The sequence below is a fragment of the Pagrus pagrus genome, assembly GCF_965226575.1.
Source record: "Pagrus pagrus genome assembly, chromosome: 23".
Lineage (NCBI taxonomy): Eukaryota > Metazoa > Chordata > Actinopteri > Spariformes > Sparidae > Pagrus > Pagrus pagrus.
In genome coordinates, this window is record NC_140205.1 from 1394116 (window position 1) to 1412092 (window position 17977).

Below are 17977 nucleotides of genomic sequence, written 5' to 3' on the forward strand. Positions count from 1 at the left end.
CGCTGTTCAGTCATTTTCAAGCCACTTAATGGACCGGTTCACTATCATCTTGTAAATTCTCATTTCATCTCCCCATGTTTATGACGGGTCCCAGTCCATGAACTGGCCTGAACGTGACTGAACAGCGCCATCTACTGGTCAAAAACAAGCTGTGAATCTGAGGCAAACTCCAGCGTCACCAGACTCCCTTAAGAAAGGCTCATTTTCTGGAGTCATCGCGTCAGGAGAAACTGTGTGAACTGTGTGAAATGCTGTGTACAACACATTCTGGACTGTTTGGACCTGCTTGTTCATTCGGCAAACGTTACACATGATTATAGTCTTTCTGTGATATCGTGTCGTCACTGAGATGTAGCTGTATATCTGCACAGAGACCCGATGACAAGAGGTCAGTCAGTCCCATGTGGAGACGCCTTTAATGCCGGTGTTAGTCATCTGTCTCCGCTCCTCAAGTCAGTCCCGGTTCCTTATCAGACCCACAAAGCTCAGAAGTCAGAACCCCGAGGAGCACCACTGATCATGTGACCCAGACTCATGAACAGGAAGGAGGCTGAAAGTGAAAGTGTTCAGTCCTCAGACTCCATTTTGAGAGAGAACAGACAGAAGAAGACGGAGCAGGAGAGCTAAAGTGTGAAGCAGGTGAGTTAAAACAACGTGTTTGTGATGTTACTGTGAGAGTGTGAGTCCGTTTGTCTCTGTGGACTGTAGAGGACACACATGCTAGAATAAAGTCAACACTTTGATTCTTCTGTGGACACAAAGTCCTGATAGGCTGAATAACACACATTCAAACTGCTGTAACTAAAGACGAGGAGCCCAGAGGGGAAGACCAGAACCCTGACCCGCTCTGTGGTGCTGTACACTGTGTGTGTGTGTGTGTGTGTGTGTGTGTGTGTGTGTGCACGCACGCGCGCGCCACTTCCTGTTCTCTCTTCCTGCGTCACTGTTGAACAAACTTGTTCCTGGTTCTTGTGTTCTGAGCTCACAGTTCATGTTTCACCTCTCAGACCTGAAGATGAGTGTTTGTGTGGAGGAAGAGGAGGACCGAGCAGAGTCTCCAGGATCCATCTGTCCCTCTGTGAAGAGTGACTGGTCCAAAGATCAACCTCCAGACTTCAGTACTGAACCTGGACCATCAGACACAAAGTAAGACAGCTGATACTAACTCATTTATATGACTCATTTTTCAGTGATGATCACATGTTTGTTTAGTTGATTTTGTGTTCATGTGTTCAAATTTCCACTAAAATGTCTTTTGTGTCCATGTTGAAGACTCTTGACGCCTCATGTTCCTCTGTGTGTCTGCTATAAATCTGTAATCTGATCTAAGAGGACAAACAGAAAGTTTAACCTCCTTTTTATGGACAGCAGCAGCAGTTTGTGTATGTAGAGCTTCTTAAATCTCTTTATTGATGAAGGATTCATGTGATGTGGATAAAAACATGTTGGTGTTTGCAGAGTTCAGTCCAGCAGACAGAGAGCAGAGTCTCCAGGATCCATCTGTCCCTCTATGAAGAGCGACTGGTCCAAAGATCAACCTCCAGACTTCAGTACTGAACCTGGACCATCAGACACAAAGTAAGAGGACTGAGACGGACTCATTGAGTGTCTGCTGGTAATGTTTTGCTGTAGAGTAACATCAGGCTCCAGGACTGAAGACACACTAACAGAAACTCTTTGAAAGTCTCCTGAACACTAACATGTCTGAACTCAGTCAGATCCTGGAGGACACTAACACATCTCACCAGGATGAAATAGATTGGTGTCACCATGACGTGTTTTTGTAGGCTGACCCTGAAGTTAGCATCGCTCTGGCTCCCTCCACAAAAAGCCTGAGAGATGTTTGAGTTGAATTTTGGATTATTGCCGAAAATAATGTCTGTGACAAACACAAGTTTATGACACTGACACGTTTTGTTCTGAGAGATAATCTTCACACATCATTTTCACGACAGACTGATGCTGAATTCAAGCTGAAAAGTATCGACACTCTGACTTTTCTCTGTGACCGTCTGAGCTTCTCAACAGTGTCGACCAGATCTTGATGTTTTTAACAACAATCATCAAATCATTGTAGTTATAAAGAAATGTGTTCACAGAGAGAGGAAGAGGAGTCATGTCTCTGTGAAGAAGCAGCCCACCTGCTGTGTTCGGTGTCAGGACGTCCTGAAGGATCCGGTCTCTACCAGCTGTGGACACTGGTTCTGCAGACGCTGCATCACCTCAGACTGGGACCAGTCTGCTTCACCAGGAGACTCCTCCTGTCCCCAGTGTGGAGGTAAGACCCAGAACAACAGCTGGACTGTGGACAGACAGTCAGAGACAAACTGTACCGAGTCAGACTGAACATCTGAGCATGTTAAAGCCACATTATGTAGAAATTGTCATGTTGTGTGATTTGGCGCCCCCCACAGTTTGTGAGTGCAACACCACTGTAGTAAAAACAAATCCCAGGTGTGTAACAGTTTGTCAGACGTAATATAGGTGCTGACTACAAACACAACTCATGACATCATCACAATGTTGCGTGTTGAAGTCAACACGTATGTAAGGCTGCGATCCTACAAGTGACAGAGACACCGTTCACCTGTTACAACACACTGGACCATCAACACGACTCTGAAGCTGCTACTTTAACCTCACAAAGTTACATCATGTTGCTTTAAACATCTCACCTTCTACATGTCACTACATTTATTTAGAGACTCAGGAGGCATCAGACCAACACCAGGACAAATTACTAGATTGTCTCGATGACACACAAAGTCAATGAAAAGACCTGAAGACACTCAAACTTTATATCTTCTGATTCTGATGATTGTTATTGATCATGAAAATAATCCACAGATTGTCAAAGTTTCTCCAACATTTGTCTCTTTTCAGTGAATGTTGGTCTTCAGGAGGTTTTAGATGAACACAAAATCAGTCTGAGGAGGAGATGTGAACGTGTGACTGAAGGAAGTGATGGAACAGGAAGTGATGGAACAGGAAGTGATGGAACAGGAAGTGGAACCCTCCTCAACAGGATCTACACTGAGCTCTACATCACAGAGGGACAGAGTGAAGAGGTTAATACCCAACATGAGGTGAGGCAGCTGGAGACAGTTTCCAAGATGGAGGCCCTCCATGACGATCCAATCAGGTGCTGCGACATCTTTAAAGCCTCACCTGACCAACAGAGACGCATCAGAGTGGTTCTGACCAACGGCGTCGCTGGAGTTGGAAAAACCTTCTCGGTGCTGAAGTTCACTCTGGACTGGGCCGAGGGCTCCGAAAACCAAGATGTCCGTCTGCTGGTTCTGCTCTCGTTCAGGGAGCTGAACCTGGTCAGAGATGAGCAGTTCAGTCTTCTCAGGCTGCTCCATGTTTTCCATCCAACATTACAGAAGGTGACAGCAGAGAAGCTCGCTGTCTGTAAACTTCTGTTCATCTTTGACGGCCTGGATGAAAGCAGACTTTCACTGGATTTCAACAACCATGAGGTCGTGTCTGATGTCACACAGGAGTCATCAGTCAGCGCGCTGCTGACAAACCTCATCGAGGGGAAGCTGCTTCCCTCGGCTCTCGTCTGGATAACTTCCCGACCTGCAGCGGCCAATCGGATCCCTCCTTCACGTGTCGACAGGGTAACAGAAGTACGAGGCTTCACTGACGCCCAGAAGGAGGAGTACTTCAGGAGGAGGTTCAGTGATGAAGATCTGTCCAGCAGAGTCATCTCACACATCAAGACCTCCAGGAGCCTCCACATCATGTGTCTGATCCCAGTCTTCTGCTGGATCACTGCTACAGTTCTGGAGCACATGTTGACTACAGACCAGAGAGGAGAGCTGCCCAAGACCCTGACTGACATGTACTCACACTTCCTGCTGGTCCAGACAAAGAGGAAGAAGCAGAAGTACGATGAGGGACGTGAGACGAGTCCACAGGAGCTGACGGAGGCTGACAGGGAAGTTCTTCTGAAGCTGGGGAGGCTGGCGTTTGAACATCTGGAGACAGGAAACATCATGTTCTACCAAGAAGACCTGGAGCGGTGTGGTCTTCATGTCACAGAGGCCTCGGTGTACTCAGGAGTTTGTACAGAGATCTTCAGAAGAGAGAGTGTGATCTTCCAGAAAACAGTCTACTGCTTTGTTCATCTGAGCGTTCAGGAGTTTCTGGCTGCAGTCTACATGTTCCACTGTCACACCAGCAGGAACACAGAGGTGGTGGAGGACTTCCTGAGAGGTTGGAGGTATAACAGTGACTCATCCCTGGATGACTTCCTGAGGAGCGCCATGGAGAAATCCCTCGACAGTAAAAATGGTCACCTGGACCTGTTTGTTCGCTTCCTTCATGGCCTCTCTCTGAAGTCCAACCAGAGACTCTTAGGAGGCCTGCTGGGTCAGACAGACAACAGTCCAGAAATCATCCAGAGAGCCATGAAGAACCTGAAGGAGATGAGGAGTGATGAGATCTCTCCTGACAGAAGCATCAACATCTTCCACTGTCTGACGGAGATGAACGACCACTCAGTCCATCAGGAGATCCAAGAGTTCCTGAAGTCAGAGAACAGATCAGAGAAGAAACTCTCTGAGATCCACTGCTCAGCTCTGGCCTACATGCTGCAGATGTCAGAGGAGGTTCTGGATGAGTTGGACCTGCAGAAGTACAACACATCAGAACAGGGACGACAGAGACTGATTCCAGCTGTGAGGAACTGCAGAAAGTTTGTGTAAGTCCAGATGTGTTAAACATTATAAAGTGAGGTGAAGCTGAAGCCTTCAGTATTAAAGATCAACACTTTACACACATGAATAATATAAATGCTCGACACTATACACGTTTACCAAAACAAGTATTAAACCTGCTGATTGAATCAATGATCATCACCGAGCTCAGAGTAGAAATGACATGAAGTCGTCTTGTTTCCAAAACATTCAGCTCCTAAAATGATGATAACACAATGTTTAGTTGTAATTCTTGTGTTTGTGCAGTGGGAGGCATTAAATGAATGAAATGGGAGATGAAAAGCAGCGACAGAATAAAATGCATCAAAGACTGAGACAATACACACAAACACATAACTGAGTAAATACATACGAGTGCAGTTACAACCTACAGTGACTTCACAGTTCACTGATCATCATGTGAACATGAAGCTGAACCAATATAAATCACAGCAGCCTGTAAACTAACATCTGACACGTTCACGTCTCACTTATTTCAACACTTTTGTCCTAAACTGTCATTTCTGCTTCATTATTTCCCTCAAGGACACTTCAACATGTGTTTCTGTTTATTTATGTGGCACTTTAAAAGCAGTGACATCAGTTTGTTGGACACAAATAAAACAGCACAACAATGAAAGAGTCACAAGAAAAGTATTACAGGGACAATTACAGATATAAATATAAAGACAGCAGCATGAAGAAAACGGACAAACACAAACATGTCAAAGCAAAATCACACAAAGATGACATCATCACAATCAGCCGTTAAAAGCCGTTTTATACAGGTGTGTTTTGAGGGGATTTAAAATGGGGCACTGATTCAGCCCAGCTGATCTCCTCAGGCAGGTCAAAGTCTGGAGGCTCATGTGGAGCGGAGGAGCTCAAGTTTCAAACTACAAACCTTGTGATCAGTGACTGACCAGCTCAGCTGAACAACTGACCAGCTGAGCTACAGCTGCTCATGTTCATGTGCTTTGTGATGCAAAATGTATCCAGTCTGTTTTCAGAGTAAAGACTCAGATTTTATCACATTTAAATGTTTTATTATCTGTATTCACAGACTGAAGAACTGTCGACTCTCAGAGACTCACTGTGAAGTCGTCGCCTCAGCTCTGAAGTCCAACCCCTCACACCTGAGAGAGCTGCACCTGAGTTACAACAACCTGCAGGATTCAGCAGTGAAGCGTCTGTGTGCTGCACTGGAGAGTCCAAACTGTCGACTGGAGACTCTGAGGTCAGTTCATGTGTTTTTTCTCTGTTTGTATTAAATTTAAATCTAGAACAGAAGTTTTAAATTTCCTTCAGTTCACACACACACACACACACACACACACACACACACAGCTCAGTGCACGTCTGATCAGTGATGAAGATGATGGAGGATGAAGCTCACAGTCAGTCAGCTGTGTGTTGATGGAGGTGATGGTGATGAAGATCTGAGCTTTGATTACAGCTTTCTATGTGTGTGAGTCAGAGCTGCTCTTTGTGCTGAAGGTGGATCGATGGTGCAGAACGTTTCTGTTTGGTCGTTGAAGTCTGTCGTGTGATTAAAATGGCGTCCCAGGCTGCTTAGAGTCCGTACATCCAACAACAATTCCCACAATTCCTCGGGAACAATCCCATAATTCCTCTGCAGCGTCCTTCACGTCATTTCCTCAGCGAGTAGGATGAGATGGATCGGTGCTGGAGCTCTGAAGTAATTCTTCTCAGTAACTGTGGTCAGTTGTGCACCAGAGGCAGCTTCAGAGGTCACCTGGCTCTCATGCTCACTGTGCATCAGCGGACAGAAGCAGGATGTTGGACTCACTTCTGTTTCGACGTGTTGTCTGAACACATCTGGAGCTCAAAGTGTTCACAGCTGGTCCAAACAGCCGAAGGTGGAGTGAAGAGCTGCTGGAGACACAGCGATGGTTTCAATGTGGAGAAAAGGTGTCGCATGTTCAGACAGTCTCTCCTGAAGACATTCAGTGTTTCACTCAGTTGTTCATATGAACAGTGACAGAAATAGTTGTGGGACAAATGAACAAAGAGCTGAGAGAGAAGTTCAAACCCCGCCTCCTTTCTCACCTGCACTCAGGTGACCAATCACACAGCGAGGTGTGTGTTAATGTTGTGTTGTTGGTTTAAAGTGACAGACACTGTTGGACACAGAGCGTCCTAGTCTGACATCAGAAAGGTGTGGCCCCACTCACATTTAAACCTCTGAATAGAAAGTGTTGAGTCTTTGATGATGTTAAAGTCACGCTGGACAAAAGACACATGAATGTAACTTAACGTCCTCTGATTGGACACACTGCACGTGTTGACTGTCTGAACCTCTGAAGACAAACTTTATAACACTGAACATATCACACTGCTGATGTCAGTGATACATGTGACAGCGTTATTTCAGACATGTTATTGTTGTTTTCACGTGTTTAAATCACATCTGAATGTTTATTTGAAACCTTTGTTCACACGTTCACAACATTATTCAGAACTGTGTGAGTCTCAGTTTTCATGTCATCAGGTCTGAAGGATCTGACCTCATAGGTTTGATGCTGATGGACTCTGAGCGTCGTGTTCAGCTTCATATTTAAACAGATGTAATATAACATGAAACATTCATCACTGGTTGATTCTCTCTGAACTCTGAATCATTTGATTCCTTCGTGCTTCTGTGAATAAAAACAGAAACCAGTGTTTTCTTCTGTCAGACAAGAACAAACTGAAGCTTTGTGATGACATGTGACGTTTATACTGACTGAAATATTTAAACTCGGGATGATTCTGATCTGAAACAGTAGAATCAGATCTTCAGTCAGTTCCTGTTGGTTTCTGTTTGGCTGCACAACATGAGTTTGTATCGATGGAGCCTCTGGTGGAGCTGCAGAGTTTAAGAGGTGGAGTCACGACGTCTTTATTGAAGCAGCAGCACGTTGTCATTAATATTAATGAAGCTCTGGTTCACTTTGTGTATCTGACAGTGTTGAACCTGCAGCTGTTGGGTTCAGGTGTTTGGACCTTCATTTTCTAAACGTGTTCAGCTCTGAACAGATTAAACTCTGAATGATTTCAAGCAGGAACATTGTCTTCTGAACTCACTTCATTTATTCTTTATTCAGATTGAGGTGGTGCAGTTTGTCAGAGATCAGCTGTGCTTCTCTGGCCTCAGCTCTGAAGTCCAACCCCTCCCACCTGAGAGAGTTGGACCTGAATAACAACGACCTGCAGGATTCAGCAGTGAAGTGTCTGTGTGCTGGACTGGAGAGTCCAAACTGTCGACTGGAGACTCTGAGGTCAGTTCATGTGTTTTTTCTCTGTTTATATTAAATTTAAATCTAGAACAGAAGTTTTACATTTCCTTCAGTTCACTTGTTTTCTGGGTTTGTCTGAGCTCAGATCACAACACACACACATACACACATGCAAACACACACCAGAGATGTTCACAAGTCATTTGTTGGAAGTCCAAGTCTCGTCTCGTCTCTGTCCATCTGATCTGTCCCTGACACTGTATTGTTAAATCTTATGGATTCAAAGCATGTCCTGTCGCTACCATCCACACAGGACAGTGTCAACATCAGTTGTAGGATAATTTATGGGGTTCACTGCAACGCAGCCTGAAGAAACACAAATGAAGAACTCTGTTTCAGTTTCATGACTGTATTCTTCTACATTTTTGTATCTGCTCAAAGGAAACATGTTTGTCGGTGTTACTAACTGGCTGTAAAGCCCGACCTCATCATGCGTTACATTTTCAGTGTTCAAAGTTGGAGGAAAACATCTTTATTGAAAGTGAACACAATTTCATACCTGTGTTTTTCAACATTTTGGTGTAAGTGATTAAACTGACACGTGTTCTGGGGGAAACAGCTCTAAACTGATACTGCAGTGTTTCTATCATGTTTATTTTCTGAAATAAAATGTGGGCAGCCAAGAGTGGATGTGAACTTGTGACAGGAAAAATATCACATATGCTTTAATGGAGCTCACTTAATTTAGTTTACATCCAGAACTTACATTGGGTCATGATTAGACATCGTACAGTCTAATCCTCTGCTACCTAACACATCCCTCCAGCCCTCAGACCTGCTGAAATATTAACCTGAGTCTGTCACATCATAAGTTCAACTATAAAGATGCAGTCTGCCTGTTCCCAGCATTAGCACAACACTTTGTGATGGTTAGCTTGTTGCCTGTGACGATATATGCTGAGTTTATTGTCTCCTTCACATTAGCAAGTGACCGACCTGTCTGGGTGCGTTTTAAGATGCCTGATGAAATTCAAGGTTGTATCATGTTTCCTGGTGCCACACATCCTGCATGTAGCTGTCCACCTGTTTCCACTGTGCACGAAGTTATTGTAACCAAAAGTAATGATAGAAGGCACAACTCCAGGAGGACTTGTTGTCGCCATGGTCAATGCACCTCCCGTCAAACTATTCAGAACCAACATCGTCTGATAACAATCGGACCGCCCTTAATTAGGACACAGTGATGTTGAGCTGCACATTTAAACCTGAACACATCTGATTGGATCATAAATTGATTTTTATCTTCATCATTTATTCTTTATTCAGATTGATGAACTGCAGTTTGTCAGAGATCAGCTGTGCTTCTCTGGCCTCAGCTCTGAAGTCCAACCCCTCCCACCTGAGAGAGCTGGAGCTGAGGTACAACAACCTGCAGGATTCAGGAGTGAAGCTGCTGTCTGACCTGAAGGACAGTCCACACTGTCGACTGGAGACTCTGAGGTCAGTAGAGGGTTGGAGTCAGTCCACGCTGGTTTCAGCAGTATTGTACTGAACACAGTCAGTATCAAAGTAAAGATCCAGTATTTCCCGTTTTCCTCAGTGAAGCTGTGAGAGGAGAACGGTGACAGGCTTCATGATTGGACAGAAAGACAGAGAGAGAACAGTCAGCCAATCAGACGAGCCAGAAGCTTGTTGTGATCTGGTGTTGAGTTGATGTGAAGACGACTGTTGTTGTTGTGTTCATGTCTACAGGAAGTAAAGCTGGATCACAGCTGACAGCATCACAGGATGTGTAGAGACAGTCGTCCTCATTCATCAAACGTGATCTCTCTCAAACACTAAAGAACTGATCAGCTGATCTGTGTCACAGCTCTCAGGTCTACGGTGGCCCTGAAGGTCAAAACACAACAACATTTCACAAACATCAAAGTGTCCACAGGGACTCTGGTTCTGTCCAATTACAAAGAAGAACGCTGTCCCACCTTTTCTGTGATGTGAGATGTTGATGTGTTTGGACCTTCAGGGCCACTGTACAGATCAGTCTGACTGAAGCCTGCAGATCACTGCTCTGATTTCAGAGAACCATCATTACATTTAGTAACCATGTGGTGTTTGTACAGAGCAGAAGCTGTGCTGAAGTCCAGTAACCACAGCTGATGTTGGACTGTCAGTCTGTGTGTGAACATGTAGGAGCTTTCACACCATATATTCATCTGTCCATCTGTCTTTTGTTTGCTCCACACATTTTACAACAGACTCCATATTTACATATTTGTAATGTTTCAAAGCAGATGAAATATTCAGGTGTGACTGAGACTCTGGTTTTTAACAGCAGTCAATCATCATCACAGTGTTTCTGCAGCGATGATGCGTTCAGGGACTCTCTGCACTTTATTTCACTGTGTGCTTGAGTGAAACCTGCAGAGTAAACCTGTGAGCTTCACTCCAACACGTTAACATGAGAGCTGAAAGGAAGCTGGCTACGCTACACAGCCGCTCCACTTGTGGTCTGAACAGGACTGAAGTCCTGCTGGTCTTTATATCACTGACTGACAGCTGATGGAGGGAGTCTCTGTCAACACTCATGTGTCTGCTGCTCTCTCTGCTTCTCTCATCAGCTGGAGGTGGTGAAAGGTGGAGGTGTTGAGTGGATCATCTGTGTCCTGATGATCCAGAGAGGTTGAAGCAGCACCATCAGCTGGTGGGTGGAGAGGCTCTGACTGGGCCGTGTTACTGGGAGGTGGAGTGGAGAGGAGAGCTTCATCCAGCAGTGACTGACGGACCGATCACAACAAGTGGAGATGACTGTCAGTGCTGCAGTCTGAACTGCTCTCAGATCAGCTCCACTGTCACCAAGTCCAGCATCCAGCTCCATGTGTTGGGGCCACTAACTGCCCTCCCTACTGCCCCCTGGATGTAACAAGAACAGAAACAAATCCATCCAGTCCAAACAGACATTCAGAACCAGAACCAGAACGTGTTTATACTTTTCAAATGTATATTTAATGAGCTATTTTCACACATTACAGTTAAACCTCAGTGTCTGTGTGTCACTTGTGTCGCCTGACGTTGTACTTGAGGGGAACGTTTTAGACGTGACAACAGTTTGATGGTCGTGTTTCCTGCAGCATCAGTGAACTCCAGTTTAACGTGCGACCCTGCTGGTTTACACATCACATGATCAACACACACATGAAGTCAACCTGTGGCTCTTTCTCCCTCTGAGGTCAGTGTTGAAGCCGTTCTTCTCAGCAGCGTTCATGTTGTGGAGCTGCTTCCTGCCAGCAGATGTCACCGTTTCCATTGTGTCGCCTCACTGAGGTTTAACTGAACGATGATGTGAATGATTTCTCTCTGACTGCATTTGGTACAAAACTAAATGTCATCATGAATGAGTTCAACTTGATTTAAAGATGCAATATGTAACATTTCTGCATTAAAATGTCTCAGAGCGACTCGACCTTTGTTCTTTATGTTGTTGAGTTGTGTTCTTACATTACAACAATGTTCAAACCAGAGAAATCCTCAAGTTTACTGAAGGTGATGGTGTGTTTTTAACACACGTGAGCGCTTTATTCATCAACTGTTGGACATTTAATGATGTATTTTATGTGGTAGAGCAGAGCGTGTAGATGTCTTCAGCCTGTGGTAACCACACACCTTATTTCAGGCTTTTAACTGAAAACACATTCAACAACTCGTCAACTTTGAGACGAGGGAAGCAGATGTGCACAAATGCAAACTGATTTCCAGGTTTCAGGACTCGTTACTTCACCACTCCATTAACAACTTCATGCTTTTAAAGTTAAACTGCATTAATTTAGTTGTGCCTCATAACTGAGTGTATTGACAGAATCAGAATTCCTTTATTTGTCCTGCAAATGGGGAAATTTCTTAGTCACAGCAGCCAAAGGACAGTGTCACACTAAACAATAATAGAAAGTAAAAAATAAACAATATAATAAGAAGATAAGAAATAGAATTAACTCGTATATAGATAGTATTTACAATATGAACTCAGTATTTACAATATGAACAGTGTAATTATGAACAGTTTGCTATTTTTATTTATAAACAATAAATAACAAATATGAGTATTAAAAATTGTAAACCAGAAAGTGTGTGGATATGTGTATAGGTTTTATTGCACAGTGCACAGTGAGGTCTACTGGGAGCAGTGCTGGTTGTAGACTCTGACAGCAGGAAGGACCTGTGGTACCTCTCCTTCACACACTTGGACCTGTGGTACCTCCCCTTCACACACTTGGGGTGTATCAGCCTGTTGCTGAAGGAGCTGACAGTGCTGTGATAGTGACCTGCAGGGGGCGGGACTCCTTCACCAGCAGGGATGACAGCTTGTCCATCATCTTGCTGTCTCCCACCTGCACTGGGTCAAGAGGGCGTCCCAGGATGGAGCTGGCCTTCTTGATAAGTTTATCAAGTCTCTTCCTATCTGCTGCCGAGATGCTGCTGCTCCAGCAGACTATACCATAGAAAATGGCTGATGCCACCACAGAGTCATAGAAAGTCCTCAGGAGTGCTCCCTGCACCCCAAAGGACCTGAGCTTCCTCAGCAGATGGAGATCTGCTCTGACCTTTCTTGTATGTTGCTGCAGTGTGATGAGACCAGTCCAGTTTATTGTTCAGGTGAACGCCCAGGTACTTGTAAGACGTCACCATCTCAATGTCCGTTCCCAGGATGTTCACCTGAATGCAGGGTTGTTTGCTCCTGCGGAAATTCACCACCAGCTCTTTGGTCTTCCCGGCATTGAGCTGGAGGTGGTTCTGCTGGCACCAGTCCACCAAGTCCTGAATAAGTTCTCTGTAGGCTCTGTCGTCCCCGTCCCTGATGAGGCCGACGATAGCAGAGTCGTCAGAGAACTTTTGTAGATGGCTGTGGGGTGTTTGGTGGGAGAAATCAGCAGTGTACAGAGTGAACAGGAGAGGGGCCAGGACTGTTCCCTGTGGGGCCCCCGTACTGCAGACGACTGTGTCCGACACACAGCTCAAAGCAGCTTTTTAATTTGCTCATTTCAGATGATCAACTTCAGAATCTGCTGCAAATCCTCTCCAGGACAAAACATGTTTGTGTCATCTGCAGATAAACAAACTTTACTAATGTTGATGTTTGACGTGTCATTAATGTGGAGTATGAAGAGAAGTGGCCCCAACACTGACCCCTGGTGGACTCCAGCAGCAGCGTCCCAACGTGACCACATGTCCTCACCATCTCCACAAACTGTTGCTGTTATCTAGAGAGCTTCTCAGCCGGTTCAGAACCCCTCTGATACCACACCGCTCCACTTTATTGATCCATCTGTCAGGATTGATTGTATCCAATGCTTTCTTCAGATCAATAAATATTTCTTTTGGTCTCAGCAGCTTGTGATCTCTTCAATAAGTTCAGTGACTGCTGAAGATGTTGATCTGTTGATCTGAATCCGTATCGACTGTCGGTCAGTAAATCGTATTTATTGATGAATTGGTTTTGATCAGATTGAGTCTCACTGAGGCAGCAGAGAAACAGGCCTGTAATCTGTGAAGTGGTGTTTGTGTCCAGCTCTGTACAGCTGTGACTTCTGGTGTCTTCATTTTACTGGGAATTTACCAGTTTGGAGTGAGAAGGCACAGATGTGTGTTGGTGGTTCAGCAGTTGAAGGTGTCGTCATGTCGGTGTCGTTACAGTCGGGAGAAGTTTAGTTTGTACATTCATGAACAATCTCTATAATCTGTTCTCCTCCACTGCTGGTCAGGATTATTTCCCATCAGATCGGCGCTCTTCTCTTCAGAGGTCAGAATCAGGGATTCTTCCTGCCAGTTTTATTATTATATTCTCATAGATTGCTGTAATATTCCTTCCTACTGATTCTCACAATATTAGTGAACTTTATGTTGTTTGTATTTATTTTCTGCCTCTTTGGTTCTGTGTTTTATGAATTCTCTATATAGTGTATTTTTCTCTCTGCAGACATTTTGTAATCCCTCAGTGATCCATGACTGTCTGAATGTTTCTGTTTTTGATTGATTTGTTTCATTGGACAGTTTTTTATCAGATAACAGTTTGAATGCCTTTAAGAATATTTCATGTGCTTTGTCAAGGTTTTCTTCTTTCTGTAATATTTCCCAGTTTTGGTTCAGTGATTGATTTTTGAGAGCGTTCATCAACTCCTCTGTCCCGACTCATCTGTGCTGCAGTTTAATGTCCTGCTTGTCCTTCTTGTCGTCACTGTCACACACTGTAAACACTGGTAGCTGCTCACTGATGTCATTGATCAGTAATTGATCAGTAATCCACTTGTTGCATTGTCGTCTGTCACTGAGTCAACATGTTGTCTGTCAGTGTGGCTCAGTGAGATGTGATCCTGCTGGCTCTGTAAACTCTACATCGTGTTGATCAAGTCTTCAGTTGGTTTGTGGTCACTTGGATGAAGCAGATCTATATTAAACTCCCCACAGATGAACGTGACCTTTTGATTTGACCCCGTGAACATTTCTTCCATCGCTCCTTGAAAATGAGCCCATCAGAACCGGCTGCTCTGTAAATACAGCTCACAGTTACATTCCTGCTGTTTCTCCATGTATATTTCTGCTGTTCGACAGTCTGATCAGTGTCAGACTGCAGTTGAGATTAAAGCTTGTGTCCACGTACACAGCCACACCTCCTCCAGTCTGGTCGTTCAGTTCAGAACCACCTCATTCAAAGTCCAAACCCTTCACAGGGTCGGTCCAAGTGTCTCGTATTGCAGTGATGTGAAACGGTTTTGCAGAGTGACGTAAATATTCCTTCATGTTGTGTAAATGTGCATTCAGGCTTCTCCTGTTCAAGTGACTGATTGGTGGGTTCTGATCCGTCTCGATGGTCTTGTTGAACTGTTCATCAGTCGTCGTTGATGTTACAGGAGAAGTTGTGTTCCGGGTCCGTGTTGTACTCCATGTCCTGTGAGTTGTGCTCAGTGTGTTCAGATGTTTCCACTTCCAGCTGATCAGAATCATCAATCTTCTGTGTTCTGTGTTTATTATCTCCAGCTGTAGATGATCGATTTCCTTCAGACTCTTTCCACTTTGTATCTTGGAGGTTGATGTCAGAACAATCTTTCTCATCAGTGCTGGATCATATTTCTCTGCACTGGTTTGATGTTCTGGCCTTTCTAACACCGAGTCTCATTGATGTAAATGTGGTGGGGCCTTTCGGACAGAACCAGACGACGGCACCGCTCCGTTCTGACGTCCATCGTGTCCGACGGCTCGGCCACCGCGGCTTCTCACCGCAGCGAGCACGTGGACGCTCGTGAGCTGAGTTCAGCCTGGTTGGACTCAGCAGCAGCACAGGACAACTTCACACCTGTTTCTGGGAAAAGAGTCAAAACTTAAAGAAAGAGTTTGATTCACGTATTTATTTCTGTTTTCTCTCTTTGCATTTTAAAAGATGATACAAAATAAAATTCATCAATAAATAAATGTAAAACATGAATAAATAAAATGGTCAGATAATTTAAAAGTCCATAAAAATAGTTAAATATTAAAAAACACATTATCACATTATGTAAATGAGTTCATGTCTATATTTAAAGTATAGTATAGAGGCTTGAAGACCTCCGGCACGGTGCCGGAAATCCGGCATAGGAATATTTTGGCGAAGTTTTTTTTTTTTAAATCATGTTGCCACAGCAACATGATTAAAAAAACAAACTGTAACCACTCGTTTAAAGTGATAGTTCCAACTACCAATGGTACTCAAGGTAACCAAGGAGTTCTAGCCAATCAGAGGCAGAGTAGGGCGGGCCTTCAGAGGTAGTGTCAGAGGTAGTGTCAGAGGTAGTATCAGAGAGAGTATCAGAGGTAGTGTCAGAGGTAGTATCAGAGGTAGTGTCAGAGGTAGTATCAGGTAGTGTCAGAGGTAGTATCAGGTAGTGTCAGAGGTAGAGTCAGAGGTAGAGTCAGAGGTAGTATCAGAGGTAGTATCAGAGAGAGTATCAGAGGTAGTGTCAGAGGTAGTATCAGGTAGTGTCAGAGGTAGAGTCAGAGGTAGAGTCAGAGGTAGTATCAGGTAGTGTCAGAGGTAGAGTCAGAGGTAGTGTCAGAGGTAGAGTCAGAGGTAGTATCAGAGAGAGTATCAGAGGTAGTGTCAGAGGTAGAGTCAGAGGTAGAGTCAGAGGTAGTATCAGAGGTAGAGTCAGAGGTAGTATCAGAGGTAGAGTCAGAGGTAGTATCAGAGGTAGAGTCAGAGGTAGTATCAGAGGTAGTATCAGAGGTAGAGTCAGAGGTAGTATCAGAGGTAGAGTCAGAGGTAGTGTCAGAGGTAGAGTCAGAGGTAGTATCAGAGGTAGAGTCAGAGGTAGTGTCAGAGGTAGAGTCAGAGGTAGTATCAGAGAGAGTATCAGAGGTAGTGTCAGAGGTAGAGTCAGAGGTAGAGTCAGAGGTAGTGTCAGAGGTAGAGTCAGAGGTAGTATCAGAGGTAGTGTCAGAGGTAGTGTCAGAGGTAGTATCAGAGGTAGAGTCAGAGGTAGTGTCAGAGAGAGTATCAGAGGTAGTGTCAGAGGTCGTATCAGAGGTAGTGTCAGAGGTAGTATCAGGTAGTGTCAGAGGTAGTGTCAGAGAGAGTATCAGAGGTAGTGTCAGAGGTAGTGTCAGAGAGAGTATCAGAGGTAGTGTCAGAGGTCGTATCAGAGGTAGTGTCAGAGGTAGTATCAGGTAGTGTCAGAGGTAGTGTCAGAGAGAGTATCAGAGGTAGTGTCAGAGGTAGTGTCAGAGGTAGAGTCAGAGGTAGTGTCAGAGGTAGTATCAGAGGTAGTGTCAGAGGTAGTATCAGAGGTAGTATCAGAGGTAGTATCAGAGGTAGTGTCAGAGGTCGTATCAGAGGTAGTGTCAGAGGTAGTATCAGAGGTAGTGTCAGAGGTAGTGTCAGAGGTAGAGTCAGAGGTCGTATCAGAGGTAGTGTCAGAGGTAGTGTCAGAGGTAGTATCAGAGGTAGTGTCAGAGGTAGTATCAGAGGTAGTGTCAGAGGTAGTGTCAGAGGTAGAGTCAGAGGTAGTGTCAGAGGTCGTATCAGAGGTAGTGTCAGAGGTAGTATCAGAGGTAGTATCAGAGGTAGTGTCAGAGGTAGTGTCAGAGGTAGTATCAGAGGTAGTGTCAGAGGTCGTATCAGAGGTAGTGTCAGAGGTAGTATCAGAGGTAGTGTCAGAGGTAGTGTCAGAGGTAGAGTCAGAGGTCGTATCAGAGGTAGAGTCAGAGGTAGTGTCAGAGGTAGTGTCAGAGGTAGAGTCAGAGGTCGTATCAGAGGTAGTGTCAGAGGTAGTGTCAGAGGTAGTATCAGAGGTAGTGTCAGAGGTAGTGTCAGAGGTAGAGTCAGAGGTCGTATCAGAGGTAGTGTCAGAGGTAGTGTCAGAGGTAGTATCAGAGGTAGTGTCAGAGGTAGTGTCAGAGGTAGAGTCAGAGGTAGAGTCAGAGGTCGTATCAGAGGTAGTGTCAGAGGTAGTATCAGAGGTAGTGTCAGAGAGAGTATCAGAGGTAGTGTCAGAGGTAGTATCAGAGGTAGTATCAGAGAGAGTATCAGAGGTAGAGTCAGAGGTAGTGTCAGAGGTAGAGTCAGAGGTCGTATCAGAGGTAGTGTCAGAGGTCGTATCAGAGGTAGTGTCAGAGGTAGTATCAGAGGTAGTGTCAGAGGTAGTGTCAGAGGTAGAGTCAGAGGTAGTGTCAGAGGTAGAGTCAGAGGTCGTATCAGAGGTAGTGTCAGAGGTAGTATCAGAGGTAGTATCAGAGGTAGTGTCAGAGAGAGTATCAGAGGTAGAGTCAGAGGTAGTGTCAGAGGTAGAGTCAGAGGTCGTATCAGAGGTAGTGTCAGAGGTAGTATCAGAGGTAGTATCAGAGGTAGTATCAGAGGTAGTGTCAGAGGTAGTGTCAGAGGTAGAGTCAGAGGTAGTGTCAGAGGTAGAGTCAGAGGTCGTATCAGAGGTAGTGTCAGAGGTAGTATCAGAGGTAGTGTCAGAGGTAGTGTCAGAGGTAGAGTCAGAGGTCGTATCAGAGGTAGTGTCA

General features: G+C 44.7%; 1 protein-coding gene across 3 annotated transcripts; it reads left to right on the top strand.

The window, feature by feature from the left end:
- Positions 1-189: 189 nt before the first annotated feature.
- LOC311252284 (protein NLRC3-like) lies at positions 190-11400 on the top strand (the record flags this gene model as incomplete). 3 transcript variants are annotated; one of them, XM_084345316.1, is made up of 8 exons in its annotated part: positions 190-639; positions 1008-1146; positions 1459-1578; positions 2100-2278; positions 2884-4711; positions 5770-5943; positions 7814-7987; positions 9272-9497. In XM_084345316.1, exons 2-8 carry the CDS (start codon positions 1016-1018, stop codon positions 9495-9497), a joined length of 2832 nt encoding a protein of 943 aa, XP_084201442.1. In that variant the 5' UTR covers positions 190-639; positions 1008-1015. The 3 variants fall into 3 exon arrangements, with proteins under 3 accessions (XP_084201442.1, XP_084201443.1, XP_084201441.1); XM_084345317.1 differs by lacking the exon at positions 190-639 and adding an exon at positions 10564-11400 and having other exon boundaries at positions 923-1146; positions 9272-9445; XM_084345315.1 differs by lacking the exon at positions 190-639 and having other exon boundaries at positions 923-1146.
- Between the last annotated feature and the right edge of the window lie 6577 nt (positions 11401-17977).